This window comes from Mustela nigripes, chromosome 6 (assembly GCF_022355385.1).
Source record: "Mustela nigripes isolate SB6536 chromosome 6, MUSNIG.SB6536, whole genome shotgun sequence".
Lineage (NCBI taxonomy): Eukaryota > Metazoa > Chordata > Mammalia > Carnivora > Mustelidae > Mustela > Mustela nigripes.
The window spans coordinates 50,704,554-50,723,204 of record NC_081562.1 but is presented as its reverse complement, the minus strand read 5'-3'; the positions used below and the strand labels follow the sequence as shown (position 1 = coordinate 50,723,204).

The following is an 18,651-nucleotide window of genomic DNA, read 5'->3' as shown; positions in this document are numbered from 1 at the left end:
TTCTTCAATCTGCCTCCCTGCAGCCTCTGCTCACTGTCCCTAAGCCCTCCTTCCTGGGAAGATGCAGAGTAATTATTTTCACTTTTACTAATGAGAGTATATTTTCTATAGAAAATGATAAGTTCTTGGAAGTCACGAGATTAATGTTGCTAAAATGAAATAAATTGTAAGCCAAGACAATGAAAGTTAGGGGGCGCGAGAGTGTGGCCTCTCTTGCATCCCCCAGCTTCACGGAGAGATCATTGACATATAACGTTGTGTAGACTGAAGGAATATGAAATATTGATTTGATACTTATGTATTGCAAAATGATTACTGCCATAACATTTGTTTAAGGTCACCTCACATAATTACCATTTCCTTTTTTTTGTGGTGAGGCCCTTTCAGATCTACTCTCTTAACAACTTTCAAGAATATAACACAGTGTTGTTAACTATAATCAGCATGCTAGATCCCCAGGCTCGATAACTGACAATTTGTGTCCTTTGACCAACACTTCCTCACTTCCCCCACACTCCATTCTTGGCAACCACCATTCTACTCTCTGTTTCTATTAAGTTTAGGTTTTTCACACCCACCTATCTTTATGGCTTTTCTTCCCACTATTCATCTTTACACAGCTAGTGTTTCAGCCAAGGACCTATTATATGGGTTTTTTTTTTTTCTTAATTGTTTTTTTTTTTAAGATTTTATTTATTTGACAGACAGAGATCACAAGTAGGCAGAGAGGCAGGCAGAGAGAGAGGAGGAAGCAGGCTCCCTGCTGAGAATTGTGGGCTCTATCTCAGGACAGAGGCTTTAACCCACTGAGCCACCCAGGTGCCCCTCCTTAATGGGTTCTTACTCGTTGGAGATATGGATTCCAGGTATCTGATTTTCATGCTGGATAAGAAGCCCATGAGAGGCATCCATCGGGGAGGCCCTTGCTTTCTGGGAATAACTGGGTCATCCCCATTGACGGTGGTGATTTCTAAATTTTACAGGCTGTGAGAATGAAAAATACTGTATAGTGAGTGAACTGTCACAGCCTCCTGACTCGGTCCCTAAAGAAGAGCTGTTCTACTTAGAAGAGGAAGTAAAAGGAAATTGTGTATTTTTTCTAGACGGTGTGTTTCCTCTTCGCTTGTGTATATTCTGTTGCATAGAGTCTGCAGCCACTCAAGGCCAGACATTCAGTTCAGTGGCATTCTGTGCTGGAAGGCTGGTGCTAAAGAAATAAATTACTGCATTTTCCATAGGAAATGGGCTTGTACTTCATAGTGAGTTCAATTCTTTCCAACAGTGTCATTCACTGATTTCCTTGTATTAGAGATATATTTTTCAACTGACTAGATTTGCTAAGTACATGGCCTCAAAGTCAAATTGCTACCCTTTTATTCTTCTGAGCTGTTTTGTTTTGTTTTTAAGTTCTTTCACTTTTAAAAAGATGTCCTATAACTCTTACAGTGTCATGTAACAGGCCTGGAAAAAAAAGTCTGTCATGGAACCCTCTCATCTGTTGTGACTGGAATTGGCACATGGTAGGCTACTCAGGAGTTGACTAACCAAAAGTATACATGTAGATGTAGGGCAGAAACTTGCATCAGTCTTGCTTCGTCAAGGGGATGGACCATTGGCCAATCCAGTGAGTATATTAACTCATAGATACATTTCTCATACATAGAGTTGTTGTGGGGATTAACTTCTGTTCTTTCCTTTATTCTCTTTTGTGCCCTCCCCAGCCTCCTGAGTTTGAAAGAGTTTTGGGATCTATTCTTTCAGTGAACTAGTCTGGACTTCTGCTTTTTATTTTTTTATTATTTTTTAAAAAGATTTTTATTTTATTTATTTGACAGAGAGAGATTACAAGTAGGCAGAGAGGCAGGCAGAGAGAGGGGGGGAAGCAGGCTCCCCGCTGAGCAGAGAGCCCGATGCGGGGCTCGATCCCAGGACCCCGAGATCACAACCTGAGCCAAAGGCAGAGGCTCAACCCACTGAGCCACCCAGACTCCCCGACTTCTGCTTTTTAAAAATTTTTGGTGTGAAGGAGGCAAGATGTAAAGGCAGGAGAGAGAAGTGGGACCTCCATTTCCTCCTGGTCTCATAGCTGGGAGCTCAGGGTCTGGATTCAGATGGCTTGGGTGCAGATCATGCCCCATCACTTGACTAACCGTGGAGTCTTGAGCCAATTATGTGACCTTTAAAAGATTGGGTTTCCTTCTTTCTAAAAAGGTGACAAGAGCAGTACATTTTTCATAGTTGTTAGATAGATACATTTCTCATACATAGAGTTGTTGTGGGGATTAAATAAGGTCACGCATGCAAAGGGCATAATAAGAGGCTTAGCACATGCGAATGCCCAAATAATGTTAGACACAACGATTCATTCCTCTCTACATTTTCATGTAGTTACCACCGTCAGCCTACACCCTACTTACTTACAGTACCCATAGCCACACACAAGGGGCAAGTTGACAGTCAGGCATCAACTAACCAAACACCCTTGGTGGTACCATTATGTCTTTAATGGATCTCCGTTGAGTATCATCAAGCTTAAGAACTGCTTATAAATAATCCTAAAGTTCATTTTAAGTCTATTTTCCATTCAGGGGAGCATTGCACGTAGCCACTTATAAGCCTCTCTTCTCACGGTCGAGGTTTGGCGTCATGTGTAGTTCATCACTTTGAAAAGCATGATTCCTCCTGTGGGTCAGAATACGCACGTCCAGAGATGTGCTGGTTTCTTGGAGGCTCCATAGAGTTTCATTACTCAGTCCTTTTGCCAGTTGAGACGAGGCATTTAATATTTGCCTTCCTTAGTTTTAGCTTAGGAAGGGAGCTCATCCCAGAATAGAGTTAGTGATGGAAAATATTTGGAAAAAGTTTTAGGCAATGGAGTGAAGGCTCAAGAAGATGGGAACCCGGAGGGTGGAAGACTTCATCCAGATGTTGCTGAGGGAAGCAACTAGTGCTTCTGGAAAAGAGGTAAGAACAGTAATAAAGAGTAAATCAGTGGGAACAAAGGTGTTTGTAGGTGTTTTGTTTTCAGAATATCTTTATGAGAAAGAAAACAGGACAGAAGGAGAGTATGTATACTCCCAATAGGAACTGATGGTTTGTAAGGGGTAAAAGCCAACCAATCCACCAGCCCTCTGGAGATGCTGAGATTGACCTTGAAATTGAACCAAGGACTAGCTGCCTTTGCTGAACCACGATTGGTCACTAACGAAGCCCAGCTGTTTTGGTGGGGGGAGGGGTTGCTCATTCTCTTTATTTGGTAATGGGGTGTGTGCAGTGCACTGGTTTAAAAATATGCATTTCCATTCCATCTCTTTTGAGGAGGCAGTTGTCTTTTCAGAGCTTGTGATGCACAGGAAAGTGATGTAATTTCAGCTGTTGGTCAGACATGTAAGGATTCTAGATAGGCAACAAAGGCTTTTTGTTTTTTCAAGTCTGAAGACCTCTAGAAACTTAAGTGATGATGTGAAGATCAAGTACAGGAAATTAAATCAGCATAAAACCTATTACAAACTAGACTGATTGAAACTCTTTGGATTTCTTCTAAAGCTCCCAAGCATTAGTGCATTGAGGAACCTGGGAATCTGATGTTGAAGTTCAAACATTAGGTTTTCATTTCCATGACTTTTCCCCTCCAGATGTTTGTCCCCCCCCTCCCTTTTCTTTTTTAACTTTTAGCCATTTGTAATTTAACACTTGCTTTGTTTAAACTGAAGTATAACTTTGAAGTTTAGAAAGAAATAGCTAATAATGCATATTGCAGATAAGTGTAACTTTTTATGGGAGTCGGAGGGGAAGAAATGACTTTGATATGACATCAAGAACTGCTAATGGAGTGTGGGGAGGTGAAACCATTTTCCCCGGGAAATTTGTCGTAATAACATGCATTTGAAAGTGGAGATGTTCCCCTGAAAGCACGTGGTTCTCTGCTGTATGCTCAGTAACTCAAACATGAGTCTTCCGATGCATATAATGTGTTTAAATTTGGTAAGCCGTGTTTACTGAAGCCATCCACTTTGCCATATTTTCTCATAAAAATGGAGTACTTCGCAAACCCTAACAGAACTCTGTGGGAGAAAAGTGATTAAACTTTCTCTTTTAATAGTTTACTGCAGAATTTACTAAAAATCACACTTTAAAAATGCAAGATTAAACAGCAAAATACTAAGAAATGAATCAAGAATTGGATTCGATCATTCATATTTTGAATCAAGATTAATATCTTTTTTTATTTGATTGAATGTTGGAATGCTATCCTTAATTATCCTATTAAACGAAGTCTTTAAGGAAAAGGTTGATAACCTGCCCTGTTTTGTCATCCGTCTCAGTCTGGCCTAGCCAACTTGTACCAGATCCTGACTGTTCAGGGCCTTACAGCATGGACCTCGGGGTCTGCCACAGTTCCATGAAAACTGTGTGGTCTTAGCAGACTATAATAGAACACTTGATTGAGTGGCAAATTAGAGACAGGAATTAGTTCCGATAAATGTCCTATCTCACTACACAAAATAATCAGCTCGGCCAAATCCTGTCTAAGACCATTATCTCAACTCCACTCTAATAAAATGTCAGGTGTTATGGAATTCAAAGAATATGGAATTATATGACAGAGGTGCTTAAAACTTTATCCATATCACCATACGCATATTTACCCATGCTTACCCCAAATTGAGAACTTATGGGTGGCATATTAGAAATTCTCATGATGTATATAAATACAGTTAATATGCTGTGTGTGTGTGTGTGTGTGTATTTTTTTTTACCAGACAACATAGGCGAAACTACACCACACTTCAAGAAAACATTTTTTTTTAAAGATTTTTTTTAAAGATTTTATTTATTTATTTGACAGGCAGAGATTACAAGTAGGCAGAGAGAAAAGGAAGCAGGCTCCCTGCTGAGCAGAGAACCCGATGCGGGGCTCGATCCCAGGACCCGGGGATCATGACCTGAGCCGAAGGCAGAGGCTTTAACCCACTGAGCCACCCAGGCGCCCCATATTTCACCATTTTTGGCACAATTTCCATTTGATGGGATTGAATCGAGCCTCCTTTGCCTACTTCGGACTGAAATCAGGACTTCTGTGTTCTGATGAGCTGGAAACATTCGGACAGGTTGCTCAGTTTACCCATGCTTTTTCTCCTGGTTCAGTACCGAACAGGAATATTCTCTCTGCAGCCAGTGGCTCTTAAGCATGGAGGGCTGTAAAACACAAGAACCTTTATTGCCGCACCCAGCTCTGTTACCCAGGGAGTCTGTAGATGATGATCCAGCCTCCTGTCTCCTTCTTTGCTTTGTTTCCCCAGCCTTCCCTCCACCCCCACCCCTCCACACCCCCCCCTCCTCATCCTCCACCCCAGCCTGCCCTTTGGCCATTTCACTACTCATTAGCACCTCCACCAGATGGGGGGCAGGGCCAGAAACAGGGAGGGGGGTTCATCTCTGGTAAAAGACTTGGCTGGGGAAAGAGGCAGGGAGGAATGGCAGACATAAGGTTTTCAGATTATCTGTTGATTGCTAGACCCAGGTTACCCAGACTCCATCCTCAGGAGTAATCGACTGTAGCTATCACCCTGAAATTTGTTTTTCACTCATGCTTTATTTATTCCTCTACTAAATGCAATTTCAGAAGTATGCTGCCTTTTTTTAGGATGCTATGGGAAGCAAAGGTCTCTTTTTAAAAATTATGTTTCGTCCATATTGATGAATGGCTGCAAATCAGGCTTGGGTTAACAGGCTTTTGCCCCCTGTTCAGATTCAGAAGTCTTACATTAGACTTACTCTTACATTACATTGTGGAATGATAGTTCATGGAATTCAGGAAGAGGGAGATTGCCTCATCAGAGAGTCCTGTTTGGGTGTGCAATGATCATACAGCTAATCCTCAATGTAGGACCAAGGGAAGGGAAGATTTGTCATTATTTTGTGCTGGGGTTTCAGTCCATTCACCCAGAAAATGCACTTTGTCTTTTTGAACAGAGGATCCTGCAGAAGCCTAAGCTTAGTAAGATGGACAACACAGACACACAAGAAGTTGCTTAGACACTGTGTTTCTTTTTTTTGTTTGTTTTTGGGCGGGGTGGGGCGGGTAGAGAGGGAGAGAGAGAATCTTAAGTGGGCTCCACACTCAGCACAGAGCCGAGTGCAGGGCTTAATCTCATGACCCTGAGCCCAAATCAAGAGTCAGATGCTTAACCGGACTGTTTTGGACACTGTTTTCGTTCATTTGCTTGTTGGTTTACTTCTCTCTTGCTTGGCTAGACCACGTAAACCCTAAGGCTACAATGGCAAGACCCTCTGATTTTGCAGTTTTCTGTTTATCTGAACATTTTACTCAAGTCTCTGACAGTGCTATGGATCAAGCCCTTGTGCTGGGTCCTGGGGTTACCCAACCCAACAGGATAGATGGGGGCTGCCTTTGGGGCACTTACCTTCTGGAGAACCAAAGAGGAGAACTGGTGTCAGCCCCTTAGATACTCCTTTGTGTTGCAGATGCTGAGAAGCTAAATTAAATTCCAGTTTTCAAGTATTTTGAGCTCTTCAGAATTTAACAGTCCTTCCATAGACATGATTGTGCTGTTTTCCAAATCCTGATGACACTCTATGTCATTATTTGAATATAGCTATACATATTATCTATGAATTAGCTGTATAAGTGGGCTGAAGTTACATTTGTTCCTTATCACCATGGCCAAAATCCAGGTTAATAACAAACGTACACACATTTGATCTATCAAAATAGTGAGTCAAATTTCATCTGGTTAGTATAGTTATAAAAAGATAGGTATTAAATTGCGAGGGTTTCTGGGTGGTTCATTTGTTAAGCGTCTACCTTCAGCTCAGGTCTTGGTCCCAGGGTCCTGGGATCGAGCCCCGCATCGGGCTCCCAGCGCAGCAGGAAGCCTGCTTCTCCCTCTCCCACTGCCCCTGTTTGTGTTTCGTCTCTCTGTCAAATAAGTAAATAAATAAATCAATCTGTAATAAATAAATAAATCTTAAAAAAAAAAGTTGCCAGATACTGGTACCAAGAAAGAAGGACAGGGAATTAGAAAGATCAGGCTAATTCTTTTGGGCCACGGCCTCAACATACATTGCTCTATTTTTTTTTCCTCTTTGTTCATGCTGATAATTTGTTTATCAGATAACTTTAAAATCACCTGGTGTCAAAACGATGAATTGCACACCTTAATATTTCTGGATACTGCTACCTTTTGTATTTAAAAAATGACTCTTGAAAGTGGAAAGCATATCACATTTATCCTTTTACCCTTAGCACCTAGGATCGAGGAGGAAAGTCAGCAAATGATTAAGAGCTCAACCCGCCTGCGGTCAGTTAGCCGCTTAGCAAGGCAAGATGCTCCTGGCCACCAGCTCTGGTCTTTTTGTGTCTGGAGCAAAGGGTCGTAATAGTTTTCATTGCATAAGAATTGTAAAAATTCAATGAGAAGCCACCCAAAAACTTTATTCACCGTGGGGCAGGCAGTCTGTAGATCATCACTGTTGATTATTAGTATAATTTCAGGCCTGAAGCAAGACTTAATAAATGTTGGCTGAATAGAATGACAGCATTTCTTTATTACACATAAAGTGTGGGCTTTGAATGTTTGTTTTCTGGTACGAATGTAGATTTGAATCGCATGCTCTTTTTTAATTCTTTTTTTCGAATCTGATGATCTGTATTTTCAAAGAGGACACAAAGAGGTTAAAAGCCCAAACCATAGGCATCAAGGCAGTGTTTGTAATAATTTCAAATTCCAGCTTTTGCCTTTCCCCTGAAGAAGTAAGCCGGGAGCCACTATCACCCGGGCCCAATGCAGACTGAATGCCTTGCCCTGTCTCAATCTTTCCATTCCCTCGCTCCTGCAAATAGCGTTCCGCTTTCCAAAATAGACACTCCGGCACTGTACCTTCAGAGAATTTTTGTCACAGCTTTGGACCATCAGAAAAACAGAAGAAAGCTTTGTTGACAGAACCTCACAGAATAGTCTTCTCAGGTAGTCTCTAAGTTCTCTTCCACGAAAATTTACTTTGATTGCATTTCCCCTCTCCTTCTCTCCTAATTTTTAGTGTTCACATGAAAATAAACAAGAGAGGAGCATCAGGCAATAGTTTTTTGTATCTTTGACTCCTTTCAGGGACATTTTAAAGCACCCCACGTAAAGCAAGGGATCGAATACACTAGGTTTTATACCACCAAAGGGGTAAGGACTCACAGTCGGGATAGCAAAGGTAGCAATGTGGCATGACTTGGAAGTTTAAGCATTAACATTACCAACAAAGGAAGTGCAGGCCTGACGAGTTTCCAGACGATCCAGAAATTTTCAGTCTTGAGGGAGCACACTATTACGGGGAACCACTAAAGCCCAGGGAGGTGAGGGAATTACCCTGTTTAGGAACAGGGAATCCTAAGAAGATAGCTGATAATGTGTTCTAAAGGAGCATTTGTTCTGCCGTCTTTTATCATTCACTGTTCCAAATGATTCTGAGGTCAGGGAAGACAGATACCAGTGCGTGTCAGAGGCTGATCCTACAGTATCGTTTCCTTATTCTAGGATCTCCGTCCCTACGTTTTCTTTATTATCACTATTCTCTTAGAGGACCCAACTTAAATGTTCTCCAAACTCCTTAATGGAAATGGCTGAAGCATCTCTCATTTGGTGGAGTTGGACAGTATGCACATGACCGTCTCCATGCCCCCCTGCGTCGCCCCTGATGATGGGTGCACACCATATGGGTTTATCAGAAAGAATGGAAAGCCGATGTGTGATAATACTCTTTCCATCCTATAGCATTTTAATTCTGTGTTCTCAGTAAATTAAAAAAAAAATTTTTTTTTAAGATTTTATTTATTTATTTGACAGTGAGAGATGGAACACAAGTAGGGAGACTAGCAGAGGGAAAGCAGGCTTCCTGCTGAGCAGGAAACCCAATACGGGGCTTCATCCTAGGACGTTGGGATCACAACCTGAGCCTCAGGCAGACACTTACCAACTGAGCCACCCAGGCACCCTAGATTTTAAATGTCTTGTTTAAGTGTAAGTAAAGTTTGGTTTTACATTCTTTATTCTCCTTTCTTGTCTTTGGACCATATAATTCCTATGTGCGGTGGGTGAAAGCAACTCATTCTCAACTCTAATTCATCCCCTTTGCATTCCTTGCATTGCAGTGGGATAGAGTTTAATGACGTTCTGTTTGGATTTGCTGTGTACAATGTGTTCATTTCCAGGCCATCAAACCAAGGCACTGGTAGATCTTGTGTGTGTGTGTTGTGTGTGTGTGTGTGGTTTTTTTTTTTTTTTTATCAGAATTTATCCATGAATCAGTCAGGCTTAGGACTTTGTGTGTTGCTTTATAACATCCTGTTCAGACAATAAATGAGCTACACAAAAACCATTTAAAATCTGTTTTAAACTTAGGTTGAATACAAGACAAAAATCTGTAAGTTTTAAATTACCGATTTAAAATCTGTAATTTTCTAAACAATAAAACGGTGACTTAGTCTAACACATAGTCTTAATCTGCTTTGCCATTAAATCACTAATCTCAGTGGATATCAACTGGGGCTCTTTTCAGTCGTTAACACCTATGGGAACAAAACTGCTCTATTATCTACCTCTTAAGCGTTCCTGAGTATTCACAGAGAGCTAATTCCAACCGTACAGTAAGTACCACATTGTTTCCTGCTATGATGGAGTGAGTGAGCTTTTATATTCATTATGTACATTATGGGATTAGTAGGATGTTCAGCTTGATTGTATAGTTGGAGAGGGTTTGGCCATACATGGTCAAGTCACAGTATGAAGAATTCCTTGTGACTGAATTTTTTTTTCCCCCCCGAAAAAAGGAGTTTTCTGCCCAGGATTCTTAAAATGTGGTATGTGTTCATCATTGTTACTTCCGATTCTTTTAAGTAATTATGTTCCCATAAAAATTTAGTGTCCCCCAGTTGAGAAGCTGACATTTTATATCTGTAAGGCAAGCACAACTTTTAAAATCAGAGTGAAAATTTAGGTGTCTTATTTTGAGGTTTTATCTTTCTATAAAATTTTTGAGCCTGAGAAAATATTTCTATTGATCTACTTACGCTCTCAAAACTATCTTTGGTAGAAAATCTCTTTGTATGTGAGAAAAAGCTGTCTAGAAACATGTCGTGAGTACCCTTGGTCATGGTGTGCAAATTTAAACACCCGCCTGCCACAGGAGGGTCATATTATATTCATATTATATTCATATTATATTCAACCTAAATTTCTCCTTGCATGGTTCTCAGTCCATTTCCTTTTGTGTTGTTCTTCTTGGTGATAGAGAACAGCTGGTATGTCTCTCTTCAAAATAATTCTTCTTGCTTAGGTCAGTAAAAGTGGACACACTTTGGATCTGGGTTTGAGTCTGGGCCTTAGCCCTTACCAGCCTGAAGTCGCCATTGCTTCTCTGAGCCTCAGTGTCTTCTTTTGTAAAATACAGCTCATACTCCCTCCTTTGCAGTTTTAGCCAAAGTGTCCAGCTCCTAGCAAATGCACAAAATATAGTACCTTGTATCATTAGTGTTAAAACCTACGAGAATTTATGAAGGCAGCTTTTTCTTTCCCATGGTAACATTCCCAGATTTTTCTGACTTTGTCTTGTGTTTCTAAACTGCGAATCTTGGCTCTAAATGAGACTTCAGATGGTATTGTCGATAGAAGGCTAGGTTTGCAGTGGAAGGTCTATTGGACTTGCTTCCCGAGTTAATGAATTTATAACTCTATGTCCTTGGATAAGTCACTTAACACCCTGGAGCCTGTTTCCTCAGATGCAAGATGGGGATGACAAGTATCGTATCTCCTGAGGCTTCCTCTCTGGGTTGTAGTTAGAATAATGGAAAGAAGTCATGTGAGGGTCACAAAGCACCATACAGTCATAAGGTGATTGCAGTAAAGATAATTGGCAATTAAAATTTAATGCTTTATAATAGGGGGAATGAAATTGCTTGTTGTTTATATACCTTATTTATTTATTTATTTTTAAAGACTTTATTTATTTATTTGACAGAGAGAGATATCACAAGTAGGAAGAGAGATTGGTTGGGGGGTTGCGGAGGCAGGATCCCCGCTGAGCAGAGAGCCTGATGAGGGGCTCGATCCTAGGACCCTGAGAGCATGACTTGACCCGAAGGCAGGGGCTTAACCTACTGAGCCACCCAGGCGCCCCTCTGGCAGAGAGAAAAATTAGACTCCCTTCCTTTCTCCCTTTCTCCTCTACTCCAAACTTTTAAAACTCAAGTCACCATCTTCATCCTCGCCCTTGTCCTACGTAACAATTAGGAGGCATTTGTTCTTTTTCTGTTTCCATTTTCATCTGCTCTTTTGGCTGGCAGGCTAACATGGACAATGTTCAGAAGTATAATGACATATATTAAAACAGTTCCAACAGGATACGATTCCACTTGTGTGCAGAGTGAGTGAGTCAACAGCAGTGTTGGGTGAGGTTCAGAGGGGGGCCAGCCAGGGGATCAAAGTGTGTGACTAAAGGGGTAAAGCAACCCAGGAGAAGTGGATGAGCAGGGAAGGTGTCTCAAGTGATGGACATTTAAGGAAAGGATTATAGATCCGTGTCTCCTCAGGTAGTCACTGCGGAGTTCCAAACAGAAGAATGGCATGCTCAAAACACACCTGAATAAGAAGGGAAATTTTGGGACACGGAGCATCCCTTACAGTGGAAGTGACCTTGGAGGTTGCAGTGATCCCAGGCAGTAGATGACAACCCGTTTCTGTAGAGATGCAGTCTAAGGGGGGAGGTCAGTCTGTGGAGAGCTGAGGATGTGGTGTTGGGGGAAACCAGTAGGAATGCCAAGTGCCTCCGCTCTGAGGGTCATCCAAGAGAGTTAAACTTGGGGGAAAAGAAAGTAGAGTGGACACAGTGATATTCAAATGAATATTTCTATTGTTATCTTCTTTAAAAAAGTCTACTGGATATACAGTTAATGTTTCTAGAAGCAGCTTTCCCCCTTATTTGTATAATACTCATTTTTTGTTTTGTTGCCTCAATTCAGCTTGGCTTTATGTTTAATTACAGGGCTGAAAGAACTCAAGTTTGGGTAGCAGAGAGTGGATTTTGGTGAAACATCCCTGTTGATTATGTTACGTGTTTGTGTATTCCAGTCAAACTAGCCACAACGATCCAGCTGTCCATTTGGGATTTGTAGATGCTGCTTTCCTGGGGCCCTTTCCTCCATGGCTGTCTGTGACCTTAGCCACTGAATCATGTAATCGTTTTTGGCCTCCTAAGCCAGTGATTCTGAGTGGGCAGAGCGGTAGTGTGATGTCATGTCTGGGGCACGCGCCTGTACCCTCACCACACATGGGTCCCACCCTTCCTGGTCTAGGCAGCTCAATACACAGTGCTTGGCACATAGTGAGTGCTCAATAAATTTAGTTGCTTTTCCTGTCTTTCTCTGGACCTCAAGTAGGAAGATCCAAATTGGAGAACACCAGTATAGCATTAGTTCCCCGATTAAAATCCAGAGGGAAAGTTGAGGCAGATGTGAGGGAATGCAGTTCCAGACTCCAATTAATCTACAGAAGATGATCACACTGGCCTACAACGCACAGCTTCCCATGCTCGTGAGTCATAGTGAAATCTCTTCAGGGATGATTGACTTTTAACTTAATACAAAATTGGTAAACTGTGTGGACTATTGTGACAAATGAAAGTATTCAGTATGAAAAATAGCTGATGGGGTACCTATGTAGAGATATGTTGTCTTCTCCCAACATGGTTTGGATTTTAGTGACCTCTCTTCTTCTCCCCTAAAAAAAGATCAGAAGGAAGGCCCTCCACATTGTTTCCAAATTCCTAGATAGGAAAAATATCAAACTGGAAAGGCCCCTTTGGAGAACCTCACTCATTCATATTTTTTTAAATATCAAAGTTTCTTTCGTGCCCTTTCTCTGGTAGAGAGAGAAATTAGACTCCCTTCCTTTCTCCCTTTCTCCTCTACTCCAAATTCCAGCCCATGTAACCTTATCGTTCTTGTTCACTCCTATCACTGTAAATTCCTTTGCAGCAGTAAGAAATTATACGCAACAGTCCCTCGTACACTTTGCCCGGTTGCCTCTCCATGGTGGTATTTTGTAAAGCTGTAGCACAGAATAGCGCTAGGACATTGCATGAACACAATTCACCCATCATATTTCCATATTCATATGCTTATTGTACTCACATGCGTGTGCATCAGTGAGTATTAAGTTCTCTACAGTTTTACTACCTGTGTAATTCATATATGACCTCCAGAAGTATTCTCTTCTAAGACTGTAGGTTGGTTGAGAGTTTTCGATATCTCCTATGATGACAGGACATTAAGCGTCTTCTCTTCTAAGCATGCAAAAGCCTTTTGTGGCTATAGGAAGGCAGAGAGTGGAAATCTGGCCCCTGGTTCCTATCTGTGGCTGTGTAGTTCCTCTTTCACATTCCCTCGTTAGAAAGTGCTGGCTGGCCCAGCCAAAATCATAGGTGGGCTTGGCACACAGCTAACTATTTGCTTGGAGTAACTTAAGCTTTTGTACGATGTTAAGAGTTCTGCCAATTTCAGAGGCCAGGAAGCAAAAGAGTTGGCCTCGTAGGGTAACACACCTGCTTTTCCTGAGGCCACATACAACAACAGGCTGATTTGAGTACCTGTTTGCCCTCTTGGGAAATACTGAAACATGTGTCCAGAGTCCTGAAGTTGTGGAGAAATACTTTTCTCCCTCTAGAAATCCATTTCACACAGATTTTGAATGTCCATGAGAACAGATATTCTTTGGGGAAATGTCCTGTTACTTGTACTTTGGCGATCTGGGCCGATCTTTAGGACGAACTTCCATAGACTCTTATTAGCTTGAGACCTGTAGGAATATCCCCATTAGGTTTCCCGATTTAAAAAAAAAAAAATTGCAACTCTCTGTCATACACATGCAATCCCTCTCTCTCCCTTTCTTTCTCCCTCTCTCTCTCTCACACACACACACACACAGCATAGTTGTGCCGAGGTACACACATTGGCAGATGGCCAAGCTCCCTCACCAGCTAAATATATCAGTCTTGTACTCCTGTCTCAGAAACACTGGATTTACAAGTAGTTCAAATGTTGAGTATTAACATTGGGTGACAACAAAGGTCTGTCGTATTCTACTGGTCCCTCCTGGAATCTGAGTGTTTGATTCGGTGACCACATTTATGGTGATGATGGTGATGTTTGGTCATAACCAGTGAGCAACAGGTTGTGAATCTGATCACCGTGGGTCCTTTTGGAGAACAAGGTTAACATGTTTGATACCACTGTTCTATCAAAGCCTAAGTCCCAGCTATGCTATGGCATATAAAGCACTTCTTTTCCTCTTTGGACTAATCCTTCTCCTACTGTCACTTTATTTTATTTTTTAAGATTTTATTTATTGAACAGACAGAGATCGCAAGTAGGCAGAGAGGCAGGCAGAGAGAGAGGAAGGGAAGCAGGCTCCCCGCTGAGCAGAGAGCCCGATTTGGGGCTCAATCCCAGGACCCTGAGATCATGACCTGAGCTGAAGGCAGAGGCTTTAACCCACTGAGTCACCACCCAGGTGCTCCTCCTACTGTCACTTTAAAACCTCATGATTTATGAGTAACCTTCTTTATTTTTGGTGATCACAATTATTTAAACCAAAGCTTACTTTTTAAATCAGCTGGAGACATTTTGAGAATCTCAGAAGTTCAGAAAAAAATATATATTAAAGAAAAATATTAAAAATAATGTCAGAACAGGCTGCTATGACTTCCATAGCAAACACCCTTGGGCCTTACTTGATCCAAATAAATGTGGTCACACTGCTGTTGTGGCCATGGACGTGGTGAAGGAAAGCTTACATTTCTATATCCTGTTGTCTGTCACTGAGGTCTCATCCAAGCTTAGCCAAAATAGTGATGGGGGAGGGGAGGAGTCGATATGGAATTGTTGGTCTGTTTGGTGCTTGATGTACCCCACAGTGACCCTAGACTTAGTGGAGAGATTCTGTAGTTGAATTCTCTCATATTCTGCAGGTGACAAAATGCAAGTTGAGAACAATGCAGTGTCCAGTTCAAGGTCATTCAACCTCATCAGCTAGGACAAGAACCAGGTTTCCTGATTTCTAGTTCCACTGCTTTTCCACTATAGGGAGCATTTTCCTGTCACCCTACCTGTCTTTCTTGGTTTTCCATTTGTAATGTTGACATTTCTTCTGATGAACCTCTTCCTTCGGATCCTGTCATTGTTTCCGGGGGCTGCTGTCACAAGACACCATGGACTTGGGTGCCTTAGTGTGACAGTAATTTATTCTCTAACAGTCCTGGAAACCAAAAGTCTGAAATCAAGGTCTTGGCAGGAACATGCTCTCTCTGAAGGCGCGAGGAGAATCTGTTCCATTGCCTTTTCCTTGGCTTCTGGGTTGCTGGTAGTTCTGGATGTTCCTTGGCCTGCATCACTCCAATCTCTCCCTCTGTCATCTCATGATATTCTTCCCATCATGTGTCTATACATCTCCTCTTCTCTAGAAAGGACTCCAGTCATATTGGATTAGGGCCTGCCCAAAAGACCTCATCTTCACTCAGTTACATTTGTGAAGACTCTATTTCCAAATAAGGGCACATTCATAGATACACGGGGACTTCAACATTTTTTTTGGGTGGGGGCACAATTAACCCCCATAGCAGGTCTCTTTAGCTCTAAAACCATTTTTAGAACTGGGTAGGTATTTGTAATACACAGTGAGAATCTGCAGTGAATTTCATTACATGTAAAGCATCGTATCCAACATTTGTAGTTTGTTACAATAACACATTGAAAAGATTTATAGACTGCTTTGGGTGTGATTTTTGGATTAATTCCCTACTTTGAAGCCATTTGTTGGGCCCTGTTTATTTAAAGGAGGGAATGAATAGACCTAAAAACACCTAATTTTCATCTTAGCCTAGAAACAGTAAATCTGTGGGTTTCTGTGGGGTTTTTTATTGTTGGGTTTTTTTTTCCTTTTTTTCTTTTTTCTTTTTTTTTGAGTATTGAAAACTATACCTCAGACCACCAACACTGTATTTATCATTTTGATCTTCATTTATTAGATGCTTGTTTGCATGTGCTAAGCCTCTAGCCAAGGTAAGGAAAAAAACCCTGTTGGGGTAATAAAGTCTAGAACAAATGTTTGCTATATAATATTTAATGGGATGTGTACAATTTTTAAGTAAGACTTAAAAAGAAAGAAATCTTGTTCTCAACTGTATGCATTTCCCTAAACTTCACTAGTTGAATATAATAATTTGTGTTCATAAACAGGCTTTCTGACCTGATTCTCTTTGATCAGCTTGAGAGAAAATAAAGATCCATATAACCTTAATTTGTACCTGTTTTAAAAAATATTTTTTAACCAAATAATGGGAATGGATGCTGTGTCTTTTATTAACTCTAAAAGAAGGATTCCAAATATCCCTTTAAATTAATGTCTCCTAGCATCAAATATACTTCTTCCCATAAGGCTAGTCCCAATTTCCTATAATCTTACAGACCTAGGAGAACAATATTTTTCCTTCTGTCGTTTTGATAATTACGTCCTCTGTGCTCAGTGGTGGCCTATTAACTAACATGAATACTGTGGGCTTGCAAAATAGCCTCAAATTTCCATATATTGGAACTGTGAGAATTTTCTGTAATGGTGCTTTAGCAATAATGATGGAGGTGCAGGCATTTCCTGAGGATTAATGACCAGCTGGGAGGAACCAGTGGCCCTTGGCTCTGCCTCCCAGCCAGCCATTAATTCCAAGGAAATGTCTTTTGCTAAGGTCGTTATTGCTATTACAAGCTTAAAATGGAAAAACATAATGGGCGTATGAGTTATTTTTATGGGTTGATGCAGTTTCCAATGGTATGTACAAATTCAAAAAAATGAATGTGTATGCATACAATAGTAAGTCAGATTGTTTGAATCATCCCTCAGTATTCCACATGTTTTATGACTGATTTTACAGTTCTCAACCTTTACCACTTAAAAAAAAAATCTGATTCAGTCATTCCTATGTGGGATCGAGGCTGAAAAGTGTATTCAGTAACTTATTCGGAAACACCAGTTTCTATTATCAACTTCAAATAATATTCAGGTTTTATGTGTGTTCTGAAGTGAAAAAAGAGTTTATTTTCCAACTCGTGTTAGAATAAAATGCTGCAAGAATATTTTTTTAACCCTGGAATAATTTTGCTGCCCCTCTTTGATTTCTCTCTATCACTTACATAACAGACAGCCTTACATTTACACCTTTACACACTGAATCCATAAAAAAGCAGCACACAACTTTGTTACTCAACATTTCACGAGGTTTATGTATATAAAATACTCCCAATATTTTGACGCAAAACACAAATGCCCATAAACTCCCAGACTTGAAGCCAAAGTGTCAAAATGCTGCTCCTCTTGCTCCTCTCTGGTGCTTTTGAAAAGATAGCCCTTTTGGCATTTCTGCTTCCGATCTTAATCAACGGGCCCATTCCAATGTTTTTATCTAAATTATTAACAAAACTAATCTAGAAACAGTCCTGAAAAGCACAAAGAGAAATCTTGACAACCCTACAGTATTGCCATCCTTGAACTTGTGGGAAAGCGTGGACTGTGTCACCCAAGCACAATGCCCGTGGACCCTTTTTATCTCTGATACCAGCTAGTGACGCCATGTTGATCAAGGTTCAGATACAGCATGTGGTTGGTGGAGGATTTGAAAAATCAGATTTGTACTTAAAGTAATAAGAATCAAACTAAGAAGTCTTACCCTTTTGGTCCCCAATTTCTTGTCCCATTTTTCTCCTTCTTCATCAAGTTCATTTAACAGCCTCAAGTAGGTGTTCACATTGACGAACTCATGGGCAGTCAGACTTTCTTAAGCCTGTTTCATTAAGGTCTTTAAGTGTTCCAGCCCACTTCGGTTTTCCTTCTCCTTCACTTTTGGCATCCGTGAAAAGCTTAGATGTTGCTTTGCCTTTTAAACCTAACCCCTCTGCTTTCTGTCCCTGTTGTTGAAGGTGCTAGGATTCTCCCAGTTCTAGAGCAACTGTCCCAATAGAGCTTTCTGCGACGAAGTAGGTGTTCTGTATTTGTGCCATGCAGTATGTTAGCCACTAGTCATATGTAGTGACTTGAATACTTGAAGTATAGCCAGTGCGTTTGAGGAACTGAACATTTGACTTTATTTACCTTAATGAATTTGAATTTAAATGGCTAAATGGGGCTAAAGGCTACCGTGTTGGATCGTACAGTTAACCTTTGGATCCTTCATGTCTCTGCTTTCCCTCCATATCTGTCCTTTTTTTACCTTTATAATACCTTGTACCGATTCCAGTTCTCATTGCCACTGGCCCCTAGAGGAGACCTTAATGCCCTTCAGCTAAAATTTTGCCATATTCTGCCTTTGATGTCTTACCTAATACAATACGACAAAAATCAAATAATTTTTATAAGCCACTGTGCTTGGACCTGGAGGAAGTTCAGTGACAAAGAAAACATACTCCTAGTCCTCAAGGAGCCTACAGAATAGAAAGAACCCGGGTGAGCAGACAATTTCTGGTTTGGCAATAGCCCAGCGTAAGTCATAGGTAGGTTTTCCTGAGTTTATAGCTTTTGGATGGGAGATATCACAAAAAAA

General features: G+C 40.9%; 1 protein-coding gene across 3 annotated transcripts in view; it reads left to right on the top strand.

The window, feature by feature from the left end:
• HMGA2 (high mobility group AT-hook 2) overlaps window positions 1-18,651 on the top strand; it is a 138,411-nt gene that overhangs the window by 16,193 nt on the left and 103,567 nt on the right. The window contains exon 5 of one of the 3 annotated variants that reach the window (XM_059404708.1): window positions 2,863-2,911. The exons of the other annotated variants lie outside the window; for them this stretch is intronic. Within the exon in view, the coding sequence (XP_059260691.1) occupies window positions 2,863-2,868 (6 nt within the window). The 3' untranslated portion in view covers window positions 2,869-2,911. Of the gene's footprint in view, window positions 1-2,862; window positions 2,912-18,651 lie in introns of those variants that run through there. 3 annotated transcript variants of the gene reach the window in all.